This window comes from Berghia stephanieae, chromosome 14, assembly GCF_034508935.2.
Source record: "Berghia stephanieae isolate SIO BIC M18660-M18661 chromosome 14, UCSD_Bste_1.3, whole genome shotgun sequence".
Classification (NCBI taxonomy): domain Eukaryota; kingdom Metazoa; phylum Mollusca; class Gastropoda; order Nudibranchia; family Aeolidiidae; genus Berghia; species Berghia stephanieae.
Window position 1 is genome coordinate 18,700,315 of NC_088373.1, and position 15,000 is coordinate 18,715,314.

General features: G+C 36.0%; 1 protein-coding gene across 1 annotated transcript in view; it reads right to left on the minus strand.

Moving 5' to 3' along the window:
* Window positions 1–5,207: 5,207 nt before the first annotated feature.
* The window catches only part of LOC144959837 (uncharacterized), a 10,532-nt gene continuing 739 nt past the window's right edge, over window positions 5,208–15,000 (minus strand). Inside the window, exons 2-5 of the mRNA XM_078892618.1 lie at window positions 14,282–14,644; window positions 9,310–9,420; window positions 5,869–7,762; window positions 5,208–5,453 (exon numbers count right to left, since the gene is read on the minus strand). Of these exons, the coding sequence (XP_078748744.1) occupies window positions 7,140–7,762; window positions 9,310–9,420; window positions 14,282–14,644 (1,097 nt within the window). The 3' untranslated portion in view covers window positions 5,208–5,453; window positions 5,869–7,139. The remainder of the gene's footprint in view (window positions 5,454–5,868; window positions 7,763–9,309; window positions 9,421–14,281; window positions 14,645–15,000) is intronic.

A 15,000-nucleotide genomic window follows, 5' to 3' on the forward strand; every position in this document is an offset into this window, starting at 1 on the left:
CTTCTTCTTCTTCTTCGTCATTCTTACTCACTTTCTTTATTTCTATTCATAAATCTTTATTCCTTCTATCTATTCATCTATCTATTCATCTATCTAACTATCTATCTATCTATGTATGTATCTATCTATCTATCTATCTATCTATCTATCTATCTATCTATGTATCTATCTATCAATTTATCTATCTGCCTGACCTCATAAAAGCAACATGATTAAATATTTAAGAGACATTTCTTTGTACATGCCAACTATCCGAATCGGTCAGGGCCACATTGTGAGTATTAATCATAATATTAAGACATATGATGAGGGAATCGTATCGCGACACCTGGCGACACCTTGCTTTTTTCCATTGCCTTGTGTTAAGTCAGTGCGTGAGAATGCTTCTCAGGATCTGTAAGAAGATAATCGATTCACGTGATAAGGAAATATACACTTAGATAACCACGCCTCTCGGACAGTCGTCATAATGTGAACAACGGCAGTGATTGGTAAACAGAATAAACAACACAGGTATTACTATTGATTATATGTGTCTTAGTAAAATACCCACTGTCTACCGCTCGATCAATAGAACCAATACAGAAATAATTTGTGTGTTAAGAGTTAATAACATGATGGAGAAAACAGTGTGAAAACGAATCAACATTTTGGTGGAAGAAAAAAAAAACCAATGATCAGAGAGATGTATATTTCATTCACGTTATTGTTTATAAACAACCACCCATGTGTGTCCGACCACGTTTGAAGATGTGTCTCAAATTCCATGTTTTCATCGGACACAAATCTACTGGCTAAGGGCTAACCCACACCGGAGACTGAATCCAACAACCCGGCACCGCCGTCCTCTGCCGTCTTCCGTATAAAGACGTCGGGCACGGACAAAATACTAAGAATAAAGAGAAGAGCCGCTAGACCTACCAATACCAAGCACCCGACGTCCTCTGACTTTTTTGTTTATCGAGATTAGTATGGGTATCTTGGTCTAATAGCTCTTCTCTTTATTCTTTGTATTTTGTCCGTGGATGTCAAGGACACAATCAAGAGAAGCAATCCAGGATAATCGCAATACCATAATAAACCGATTTTCCTCCCTTATCTGTTCCCTTCGGTATCGTCTTCCACAGCTTAGATTGCATAACGTAGGAGATAACCGATGTATATCATTAAGCTATGTTAATTACATGATTAATTCCCTTGCCTGTTCGTATCCGTCTCGTCTTTCACATCTGGATTGCATAACGTAGGAGATAACCGATGTATATCGTTAAGCTATATTAATTACATGATTAAGTCCCTTGCCTATTCGTATCCGTCTCGTCTTTCACAGCTTGGATTAGATAACGTAGGAGATAACCGATGTATATCATTCTTCTTCTTCTTCAAGTACCAAGTCTGTGCCAGACATAGGTGATCATGGTACGTCATTCATCTCTCTGATCAGATAACCTCAGAAAACGAATATTACTCTTGTCTTTCTTTGTCACCCAGCTGTTCAAACTATTCAAATATGTTTTTCTTGGTCTACCTTTACTCTTTTTACCTTCTATCTTTCATGTGTTAACAATATGTTCAATACATTTATGTCGATTTAGGTGCCCTAAAAATTGCATTTGTATTTTTCTTATTGTACGAATTAATAACCTTTTAGTTTCAACTTGCTCTAATACTTCTTCATTAGTTTCTTCTCTGTTCATGAGATTCTTAACATCCTTCTAAGAAACCACATTTCTGCTGCCTCCAGTTTATTTCTAATGTCTTCTGTAATTGTCCAGCTTTCGCAGCCATATAATAATACTGACCATACACAGACCTTCAAAACCCTATGTTTTGTTGTCATTGAGATATTGTGCTTTTTAAAAATTAGACTCATTTCATTAAAACTATCTTTAGCTATTGCAATTCTTCGTTTCATTTCTGTGTTGCATCTGCCATCTGAAGTTATTATGTATTCAAGATATTTAAATGTCTGAACTTGTTTTATAGTTTTTCCATTGCTTATTAAGTTGCATATTGGATTTCTTTCTCTCCTTGATACAACCATTCATTCTGTCTTTTTTACATTTAAGTATAACCCCATACGTTCACTCTCTATGACTATTTTATTGAGGAGTAATTGTAAATTTTCTTTTGAGTCTGAAATTAGTATTGATATTCTCACCATGGATTTTAATGCCTGGACTATCTCCTATAGTTCTAATAATTGTTTCGCTGTAGATATTGAAAAGGTCTGGTGACAAAACACATCCTTGTCTAACACCTCGTTTAATTTGTATATATTTACTTAATTCTCCTTCAATCCTGACGGCTGCACTTTGTTTTCAATATAAGTTTCTAATAATTCTAAGATCTTTTCCGTCTATGTCTAGTCCTTCAAGGATATAGCTCACAATGTCTAACTTTATCAAATGCCTTTGAGTAATCAATAAAAAAATTAATAAGTCTTTCTGGACTTCAATACATCTTTCCATCAACATTGATAAGGTGAAAATAGCATTTCTTGTACCTTTGTCGGGGACAAATCCAAATTGAGTTCTTGATATCTCTGGTTTTATACTTTTCCTCATTCTGTTCATTAGTACTCTTAAGAGAATTTTCGTGTAGTGACTCATAAGACTAATCGTTCGGTATAACTCGCATTCCGTGGCCCCTGGTGACTTTGGAAGTGTTATAAACACTGACTTTAATAAATCATCTAAAATTTTACCACTGTCATATATCTTATTCAATAGATTTGTCACCGTGTTTAAACCTAAATCCTCTAATGTTACGATTATTTCTATTGGGATATTATCAGGGCCTGTTGCTTTGCCTAACTTCATTTTTTTGATAGTTGCTTCTACTTCTTCTTTTTAAATTGGTGGCCCGTCTATCTCTTTGTTTATTGTTAGTTTTTCTCTTTCATCATAAAAAAAGTTCCTCTATATACTCTGACCATCTATTCAACACATCTGTTCTATCCATCAAAACATTGCCATCTTTAGCTTTTATGCATCCTGTGCTTGAACATACTATTTTGCCACTGACTTCTTTTATCTTTTCATGTATAAATTTGCTATTACTGTTTTGTTTTATTTCTATTTCTAGACACTGATCATTTATCCATTTCTCCTTTGCTTCATTCCATTTTTTCTTCGTTTTCTTTGTTTAGGTTTTATGTTTTTCTAAATCTGATTTATATTGCCTTCTTTCTTCCATTAGTCCTAGCACTTCATTAGTCATCCACTTCTTATTCTCTTTTCTGGATTTTTGTGGTATATTTTCTTGTATAGCTATATTAATTGCATGATTAAGTCCCTTGCCTATTATTAAGAGTGGCGTGTCAATCTTTTATTTGAAATGCTCGTGATGTAAATAAAACATCGGCTATTCGGCTATGTGGTCTAGTGGTTTGACACTCGCTTTCAGATCGAAAGGTCCTGAGTTCGAACATCGCTCGGCGCATAGTTGAGTCCTAAGAAAAAGGCTTTGTACTCACATTCTATAACCGTACTCAGGTGTAAAATGAGCACCTGGCCGTTAACAGCAGTGTCTCTGTCGGGAAAAAACTGTCATATCACCTAACAGGCGTCATGTTTTGTTCTACATGTTACATGTTGCTGTTGGTCATGGACTCCTTGTAAAGCGCTTTGAGCACATTAAGCGGCTTTTACGCTGTTTAAAAGCTCAAGTTTTTTTGTTTTAAATTAAACATCGAAGCTCGTGTGGCAAGATGGCTGAGGGATACGGTATTTCGTCTTTCCACAAAAGTCAAGCAATGATTTCCATGTTCTGAAGCTGGACGGGTGATAATGGCTATGTGGTCTCCTTCTTCTTCTTCTTCTTCTTCTTCTTCTTCTTCTTCTTCTTCTTCTTCTTCTTCTTCTTCTTCTTCTTCTTCTTCTTCTTCAAGTACCAAGTCTGTGCCAGGCATCGGTGATCAAGATGTTCAATACAGTTATGTCGATTTAGGTGCCCTAAAAATTGCCCTTCTCTTTTTCTTTTTGGACGAATTTAGTTTCAGCTTGCATTAATACTTCTTCATTAGTTTTCTTTTCTATACATGAGATTCTTAACATCCTTATAAGAAACCACATCTCTGCTGCCTTCAGTTTCTTTCTAATGTCTTCTGTAATTGCCCAACTTCTCAGCCATAATATAATAATACTGACAATACAAATCACTAGATCTATGTTTTGTTGTCATTGAGATATTGTTTTTTTTTAATTAGACCCATTTTATTAAAACTTTTATCAGCTATTGCAAGTCTTCGTTTTATTTCGTGTTTTCTCTATGTCCTATATATATCATCACAGCAGGGAACAAATGTGCGATGTCAGAAAACAGATAAAATATCGCGCCTTCATAGGAATATACTATCCTCTCCTGATAAAACGAAGCTTACTCATAGAAATAATTATAGTTCCTTTACCTTCACTGGGCCCTTTTTGTGGAATTGACTGCCCAAAAGGATAAGAGAAGCACCATCTATTGATCAATTTAAAACATTATAAAGCACTACCTTTTCACCGTTACATTTCCATGATTTTGATACGATATTACATACATTACTGCTATTGATGTCTTTGTGATATACGCGTTCCCTGAAGTCGTGTCACCGAATCGTTAACTCTGTATTATGGCGATGGAAGTACCACAGTTAATCTTATATTTTTGAGGGGAGTGATACATGGAGAAAACAACACAGCCCTTCCCGCCCAAGTACAGTGCTTAACGATTTCTCTCTGTGATTTCGAGAAAAATATGTCCACTAAAGACAAGTTGAGATTGTGTAAGTGTAATGTGGTATTTAAGGTGGAGGTTACATTTTTGATTAAGAAAAATTGTATGATAATTCACCAAACTACTCGAGCGTTTTACATAGGTTGTTAGCTCCTGCATTCACAGTATCGCCCTATTAATAACAATATAATTTAATAGAGGTCTGCAAATCCTATGATTTAACCGTTACATGTTACATGAAAATATCAAATATCTAACCGTACTCAGGTGTAAAATGAGCACCTGGCCGTTAACAGCGTTGTCTCTGTCGGTAAAAAAAACTGTAATATCACCTAACAGGCGTAATGTTTCGTTCTATATGTTACATGTTGCTGTTGGTCATGGACTGCTTGTAAAGCGGCGATTAATGGCTCGTATAGCTGTCTCAGGATATAACCTTCAAAATACAATAAGTAATGAATAAAAAAAACAAGTACTAGGTTCACTTATAATTGACAATAAAAGTAAGTGGGATTTATTTTGTTTTGAATATCAATGTATGTATTTACATATTTCTTATTGGGCGCTTAATAAATCCACATTATTTTTTTGGGTGAATCTTATTTTAGTTGCAGCTATGGTGCTTTGCCGGACTGGCCCATCTCTCAGGTCATGATTGTAGGATGCCGTTTGATGCAATGGTGTGAGGTTGGACTGATCCTCCTGCGTACATACTATGAAGAGATTGAAATCTGGTTCGATATAATAAATATAAAGAGGACGTCAGATTTCTCCGTGTTAAACGTCCTTGTCCTATCTGCGGGAATTGTGTTTATTTAGTAAAGTAGTCTAACACCTGAAATTTATAAGTATGGACTCATGCATATTTTATGCAACATAATTATAATGCTATCGCCCAGATAGCATGAAGTAAACAAATGATAGATACCCGGCCTCATGAATTACCGGACTACACTAGATAATAAACAAAAGTAGATAAACAAAGATATTGTAATGTATGATCAAATTACATCTATCCAAGTCATAATGATAACATGCATATCAGCATCATAGGTTTATATGATTATATGTAAGAGAAGGTTGTTGATATATAGTCTGTAGATCAGAAATGATTTTAAGAAAATTAAATAACTGTATTTCACTCACCCTATATTAATTAAAATTACACCACCAAACAGAATAAAATCACGTCCTTCCTAGAAGATTTTATGTGGAAGAGTATGATTCCTTGTAGGGTACTCTTCTTTACAAGGTTCGGCGAACAGGGTTTCATTCCCCTGTGTTCTTGTTTTACGAAGATAGGGTGGTGGTGGGCGTGTCTCTACGTGTTCACACTTAATTTTTCATTGTCTTGTATTGGCTGAATGTGAACGACGCGGGTGGGTTATGGGTTTTCTCTCACGTAGGTGTGAAGTTGGCAACCTCGCTACGGGAGGTAATTACGTGTTAAAACCCAGTTAACACATGCCTTCTGTCATCGGAATGATCGGTAATATGCCATGTCGATATTTCACTTGTAATATTACCCCTGTGACAAATAAAAATTGGCTATGATCAAGTTCAAGATTTGTATGAGATCTGGATATTTTCCGTGTCCATGTTAACTGGGGAAGTATTATTATCCTCTATTGTTTGTTAGTCCCATTTTTGAGTTTTGTTTGTTGGGCGACTTAAGGGAGATAATTCATGAAAGGTCTCAAAGCTTGAAGGTCTGACCAATTAACCAGTAGGTTTTATCCAATCAAAACATGGAATTTGTCACACACCATCATACGTGCTCGGACAAACATATATAGTGGTTTATAAACAATAACATTAATAAAGTCATGACACTTTTTGAGGTGGAATTCCATTTTCCAATTGCCTCTCAACACTGCAATTTAATAAGATCTTGCCGTAATATGACATTATTTGTCATCTGTTTTTATTTCTCTGTAAAAGAGGTTGTCATCTGCGATATTGTCAATGTGGATCCCGAATGTAGTCCCTATGGCGTGTCATTGATGCAAATGATAGAAAGGAATGGCCCGAGAACAGTGCCTTGTAGTACTCCTTACTCAAAATTTGTTATTACAGTACTGATGAGGATATTTAGCATTTTAAAACTAGTTTTGACATAATTACAATACCCATAAGGTGCCTGTGCACTTTTTTTAAAACTTTGAAATCAGAATTATATATTTTATCATTTCTTCATTGAGGAAAATCATTGTAACATAAATTGTTAAAGGAAGGCTAGTATCTTCAGGAGAGCAGAAAATTATTAATTACATCTAGAAATTACATTTTAATAACAAATTATTTAAGTACCAATTCGACGAATGGGTAATATATGTTTTGAGCGTTTTTAAAAATTCAATTGAGGAAGGATATTTGTAAATATTGGTGTCCTCCATCTTAGCCGAATTCTATTATTCTCACTGCCCATGAACAAATGGCTTTGTTTGAGTTACATGAACATTCACATACTTTTCCCTCACAACAGACTTTGACACATTCAGGGCATTCAACATATCTTGATCATCTGGTTCAACGTAGGGATTGCAATCTTCATTTGGTTGATTTACACTGACATTTACGTAGTTTTCTTTGACAACTAACGTTGACACAATCGGTGTACTCGGTCTGTTGAGGCTGTCTGGTTCAAGGTAAGAATTGCAATCTTCACTGACGTAGGATCTGTCTGAAGCATTCATTATGGTTGTGTCATTTTGCATGGCGTGATTGTCTTTACCGTTAAGTACAATCTCAGTATATTTTTGAGACATATCCCGTAGTCTGTAAGAATTTTGCATATCATTAACATTCAACGTGTCGTAGTTGTATAGTCGTATCTCTTGGTAATGGGATTCCTGTACGTCATCTTGGTGTTGTTGTTGTTGTAGTAACATTTCTTGTTGTGGTTGTAGTTGTAGTTGTTGTTGTTGTTGTTGTTGTTGTTGTTGTTGAATTTGTGGTTCTTGTTGAATTTGTGGTTCTAAACTGTTTGTTGTCGTTTGTAATTTTGTGACATTATTATGTGATCGTCTCCATTTTGTAACTGAAACATAAAAGAAGTTATTCATTGAGGTAAATAAACTCCGTAGAAATTGAACATATAATGTTTTAGAATATATCATATGGACATTATAGTCAGTTATTATTGAGTTGTAGAAAACTAAATTGCTAAGTGTATTTATTCAATCATTATATTTACACCTTAGGCCTATTCGCTTTTATTTTCTATCAACATGATTCGCTCAGCAGATTCTTGCTTTTGTCTTAATAGCTTTAAAATAATTAACAATATTCTTCTAAAAATATGTGAACAAAAATCAAATTTATTTAAATGGAAGTATTAATTTCATCAGAATCAACAAAAATTTATACTAATACTACTACTACTACTACTACTTATACTACTACTACTACTACTACTACTACTACTACTACTACTACTACTACTACTACTACTACTACTACTACTACTACTACTACTATTAATACTACTACTACTATACTACTACTACTACTACTACTACTACTACTACTACTACTACTACTACTACTACTACTACTACCACTACTACTACTACCACTACTACTACTACTACTACTACTACTACTACTACTGATACTACTACTACTGCTACTACTACTACTACTACTTCTACTACTACTACTTCTACTACTACTACTACTACTACTACTACTACTACTACTACTACTACTACTACTACTACTACTACTACTACTACTACTACTACTACTTCTTCTTCTTCTTCTTCTTCTACTACTACTACTACTACTACTACTACTACTACTACTACTACTATACTACTACTACTACTACTACTTCTACTTCTACTACTACTACTACTACTACTACTACTACTACTACTACTACTACTACTACTACTACTACTACTACTACTACTACTACTACTACTACTACTACTACTACTATTCGAAGTATGAAAACTAAGTAGACATATCGTAAAATCAATAGGGAAAATTAAAATATAGCTTCTTAAGGTCTAATGCAAAATGCCGAATATTAATATTTGGCATAATCATATAAACAGCATTAAAAAAAATCATGTGTTTATATTTTATGTTCAAAATATAACTCATTACAAGATGAATTATGCAAATTTATTGTTCTATGACCTGGTTAAGAGCAATAATACCTGTTATCCATATAATAAAGCAAATAATGGCCAGTACTACTCTTACTACTACTACTACTACTACTACTACTACTACTACTACTACTACTACTACTACTACTACTACTACTACTACTACTACTACTACTACTATTACTACTACTACTACTACTACTACTACTACTACTACAATTACTACTACTACTTTAACTTTTCGAAGTATGGAAACTAAGTAGACATATTATCATAAAGCGACAGGGAAAAATAAAATAAATCTATTTAAACTCAACCCGAATTGCCGAATCTTAATATTTAGGGTAATTATATGAACAAAATAATTTTTAACTTTCATATTGTTACATTTCATTTTTTAATATAACTGATTGCAAGATATTTTAGCATATTTATTGTTCTTTTGGTTGGGAGCAATAATACGTACCTGCTATCCATATAATAACAAGGCAAATAATGGCCATGATTACACATCCAACATCAAGCCCAATTCCAAAAGTGTCCATGGGACTACTATCATAGTCATTATTCTTTATCTCTGTAAAATAAAACGTCAAAGTGTCATGATCTACCAGCATCGCATTTTCCAAAGATTCAATTATTTATGATTAAAATGGTTTATTGAATAACACGATTTAGTCTTTTAGTAAAACATGCGTTAAGATGATTAATTATATTCATTGTAAATGGCAAATTTAGCCTTATGAAACTTAACTATTGATTACAAGAATGATGATCCTCAACTATTTATGATCCCATTATAAGTGCATGTTGCAAGTCCAATTCCAGTAATAGCTTCTGTATCAATGTTGCTATATGTCGATATGTAACTGCCCAGTTCGACCTCCTCCAGCTTGGTCTTGGATTTTGACAACTTGTTTTGCTCTTTGTCTTTACATTCATGGCTTTTGTTTTGTCAGGATGGATTTTTTAGGCATGCATTTCTTGATCCACTTTTTATGTTTTTCTTAATATCCTTCTGGGTATGCCATAGAAGTGCGATGTCATTGGAGAAGTCGAAATGTTTAAGTCTTGTCATTCATCATACTATTTCACTTGTAGGCCCCCGTCAGTCATTTTCCTTTCAACCCAATAAATAACAACAAGAAATAATGTAAGTGAGAATACACATCACTGATTGCCTCCTGTCTGTACAAGAAATATTTACTTTTTCCGTCATGGCGTACAGAGCACTGGTTTTCTTTGTACACATTTTAAGTATGCTGATGACTCTCTTTAAGAATCCATAGACTGTTAGTATTTTCCAAAGTGGTGAGCACTGTCAAAAGCCTTCTGAAAATCACTTAAGGTGTTCTGCAACGTGTTCTCTTTGCTTAATTTGACGGGAAGATAATTTATTCTTTTCATGCATTTATTCTAAGAAATCAATTGGAAGTAAGAACTGCGATATTTTTACGTATGTAACACTGTTTCAATGAAAAGAATAATATTAAGTGAAAACAGAAGCTCAATAAAAAGCTGATTATAAAAGGAGTGTGGAGCTCACATGCCTGGCAATAATTCATGTTCATTACGTCTCCATCGCGTTACAGGGTCCCGATATATTCATCTTTTATTGATCATCGGTAACTTGTAAGTTATTTGACAGTTACAACTTAATTAAGTAAAGGCCCGACAGATCCTGGGATCAATTAATCTTTTAATTGAAGCAATAAAATTGACACGCAACCGTTAATTGTGAAAACAAGTCTCGCCAGTTATTCTGTAAAGATATCTTGATACACACTTAGAATATATAGACCTGATCTATTTGAATAATTGACGAGTACTTTAAGTGCCTTTCAGAAACATGTTACTAAACCTGGATTTGACAGGCAATTTATCCTCTGACTAGATTAATAACAAGATATGAAGTGAGTAGAAAAGTGCCAGAAGACAATAGAGAATAAAAAAAATTTTCGCGGCGGTGGTGGGGTTTGAACCTGCGACCTTATTGGTACGACAACTCCGCCTGGCAGGTGAGAGCGTGGCTCTACCGTGTGAGCTATCCACGAACACAATAAATATTCGTTTCAAACCCAAGTCATTTCTAGATCCCGCTCTCACCCACTTCTTGAGACCGCCGATTCGTTCGCACACCACCATCGCGAAGTAATTTTGACCAGCAGTTAAGCTTAATAGCCAATATTCTCAACACAAACATATAACATAGAAACGATTGAGACATTGAGTATGCTCCGGTGTATGGGGTGAATTTTTAATTCAGAAAAGTGAGTGGAGCAGGCACTTATGTTGGTAACAACAAGATATGAAGTGAGTAGAAAAGTGCCAGAAGACAATAGAGAATAACATTTTTTTTCGCGGCGGTGGTGGGGTTTGAACCTGCGACCTTATTGGTACGACAACTCCGCCTGGCAGGTGAGAGCGTGGCTCTACCGTGTGATTTTAAAATTTTATTCTCTATTGTCACACGGTAGAGCCACGTGAAGGCTCTAATAATGACTAGGTTAAAAGCGATCGTTTTTGGGATCGTAGATAGCTCATACGATAGTTCACGCTCTCCCCGGCCAGGTGGAGTTGTACCAGTAATGTCGAGTTTGAGCCCCCATCGCCACCGCGAAATTTTTATTCTCAATTGTCTTCTGGCACTTTCATACATACTTCATTTCTTGTTGTTAACATAGTGCCTGGTCCACTCAATTTTCTGAAGTAAACTAATGATTAGCCTAACATCTAAGAAGATATTGCTTGTGCACTTCTTAAAGTCCTAGATCAAGGATAATATATGACCAGAGGATTCGACCTTTTCCTAGTCGCTTTTATTTTAGCAAAGCAAAAGAGATATAGCTACAGCACCCTAATTTTTTTTAGATTATCACTTTGTTTAGTGTATAATTTCAACTTGTACTGAAAACAACCGGTCTCTTCACTCTCCAGACTTAAGTCACTCTTGACGTGGGGATATTTAATAAACTAAGTGTTTGAAAACTCACCTGAAGACAACATTGAACTAAAGAATGGGATAAGTCGTGTCATTCAGGAAATTTGCACAAATGATTGCCAGCGAACTTTAGACAATTTTGTGTAAAGCATGGACAATAATTTAATTCGAAATGGGACCACAATGAACGGATACTAGATATCAATACTGACCAAATAACAACCGATGAAATAAAGTGTGCAATATCAGAATTGAATAACTATAAAGTGCAAGGAATCAATTAAATACACCCAGAAATGATCAAGTATGTAGAGGACTTCTAAATAGTTAAAGTAACTGAACTATAAAATTTTAAAAAATGGGAGTCAAAACCGTCCACGATGACTGAAATATTGGAACAATCATTCCAGTGTCAAAGTAGTGAGACCTTAGCAATAACTCAAGCTCGGGAAAATAACTTTGTTTATATATATATATATATATATATATATATATATATATATATATATATATATATATATATATATATATATACACTGCTGGATGAAGAAACCAACAAGACCGACGTTTGATATTAGAATTCAAGTGTACTAATCCTTATGCTACACAGTTGCGTACCTAGTGTGCTGTGACAACTAACACCTAGGTGGGTCTAGAACACCATCATGAGATTTGTTTTGGTTTTCTGTCGAGATTACTTTGTATTACTCTGAAATAATAAATAATTCTTTTTTATGTCTTTATTCGAGAGAGAGAGAGAGAGAGAGAGAGAGGGAGAGAGAGAGAGAGAGAGAGAGGGGGGGGAGAGGAGGGAGGGGAGGGAGAGAAGAGAGGGAGAGGAGGATAGATAGAAGAAGTAGAGAGATGATAGATAGATAGATAGATAGATAGATAGATAGATAGATAGATAGATAGATAGATAGATAGATAGATAGATAGATAGATAGATAGATAGATAGATAGATAGATAGATAGATAGATAGATAGATAGATAGATAGATAGATAGATAGATAGAAAGAAAGAAATACAAGAGTCATGACACCGACTGCAGATGTTAGAACTTTATAAATAAAATAAATAAAATAAATAATATAATAAATGGTTTTGGTGTGTGACTGCTAGTGCGGGGCGGTCCTTGGCAAGCTTAAGGACCACGGTCCTACGGTCCTTGGGAAATGAAGACCGCAAGGACCGGTCCTGGGTCCGTTCATTCTTGAACCGTTAAAGACCGCTACACGATGAAAACCGTGGCCTACAGGAGTAAAACACACGGAGTAGTCACACTCATTTCAAATTGTAAGCTAATTAGAGAAGAGGGGTGATGCCTTCTTTATTTGCTCACCGTACTTCATTGTTACTTCGATAATTTAATAAAATTTGAAATTTATCCCCATTAACGGAGATAATGGCATCGCCCAAGGCGTTGATCGAGTTGTTCGTGGCGTTGATACACACACGCAACTCCTACCCCCCCTCCCCCCCCCACACACACACACATTAGAGGGCAGCGAGCATTGAAGAGTAAGAGAGAGACGTGAAGTTATAATAAGAGGGGGTGGATGAGGTGATAAGAGGGGTCGATGGTGACTTTTCGCCTGATCTAACAAACTCAGCTACCCATTCATTGCTGAGTAGACAGGGATTCAGAAAAAAATCGACTGCACCCGGATCGATCTCTGGCCCTTTGCGTATAAAGAGAGTGCTCTATCAACTGAGCTATCGGGGTCCCCAAATATTCTATTGGACTTTTTTAAAATTCAGACGTTATAACTGGGTTTTTTGGAAGGAAGAAACTAATGAAACTCATATTATTTGATTAGTAAAAACACCAAACGAAATTTTAATATTATTGTATTATTTTAAATGACAACACTGCGATAGAAAGGAGTGGTGACAAGAGATGGACAAAAGAAAACAAAAAATCGGATTTGCTACTTGCTAGGTTCGACACACACACACACACACACACAAACACACACATCTTTTGTAGTCACATACATTTCAAACAATAACCCATTAGAGAATAGGGGTCATGCCTTCACCATAGATCATTGTCATTGCGATCATTATGGTGTAGTAAATTTTGAAATTTATCCCGTATAATGGAATCGTCCAAGGCGTGCGCCTCCTGTTCCCCCCATCTCACACACGAAAGGGCGGTTTGCGGAGTGGAGGTTGGTGGTCGTCTGCCTGTATGATCGTCTGTGTCGTTTAGTGTATGGCAAAGGGGGGTGGGTGCGATTAATTAAGTGGGATGGGTGGTGATTGGTGGAAGATAGGCAACCGAAGCAACGAATCGCTGGGGAAGTAGTAAGCTATGGCGCGAGACCGTAGGACCGTGGTCCTTGCAAGGACCGCCCCGCACTATTTGAAAGGTGATAAGAAGTGAGGACCGCCGGCGGTCTTCCTCTTTGGGACTGGACCACGGTTCACAGCTAAAAGACCGTCGGACCGCGGTCTAGACCGGTCTTCAGCGCGGCACTAGTGACTGCGCACCTGTGTCTGCTATGGTGACCTTGAAGATGTAGTCCAATCCATCACCAACACCGTTGTCAATGGTCAACACATACTGACCAGATTTTTCACCGGTAACTCTAAAAATGTGTAAATACACAGTGGCTTCTGGGGGTTGCCCTGGTACATATGACACATCGTACATGCTGTCATCAACTAGCTCTGCTGACACAGAACGTCTTCTTTTTCGTCTGTTATTATCTGAGATGTTATTGTCTGAGACTTTCTTTAAAGTGTATGCCTGTGGGTCGGGGTAACCAATGATGGGAATGATTATATTCAAAGTTGTCCCATTCTTTGGTGTATACTCTGTTGTATCAAAGTATGATGGAAGCTCTGGCACACCTGGATGAAATGGGATAATATATTTAAAATGTTTAATATGTTAGCCAATCAGTTTGAACTAGTAGCTATATTGTTCTCTGTATAATTAAATATATTATATCCATGAATCTTCTCTCGTATCATCAACCTCTCTCTTTTTCATCGACTTCCTCTCCTCTCGTACTCTCTCTCATTCTCTCTCTCTCTCTCACTCTCTCTCTCGCTCTCTCTCGCTCTCTCTCTCTCTCTCTCGCTCCCTATCTCTCCTCCTCCACCTCCTCCTCCTCCTCCTCCTCCTCCTCCTCCTCCTCCTCCTCCTCCTTCTTCTTCTTCTTCTTCTTCTTCTTCTTTTTCTTCTCCTTATTACATTAACATTA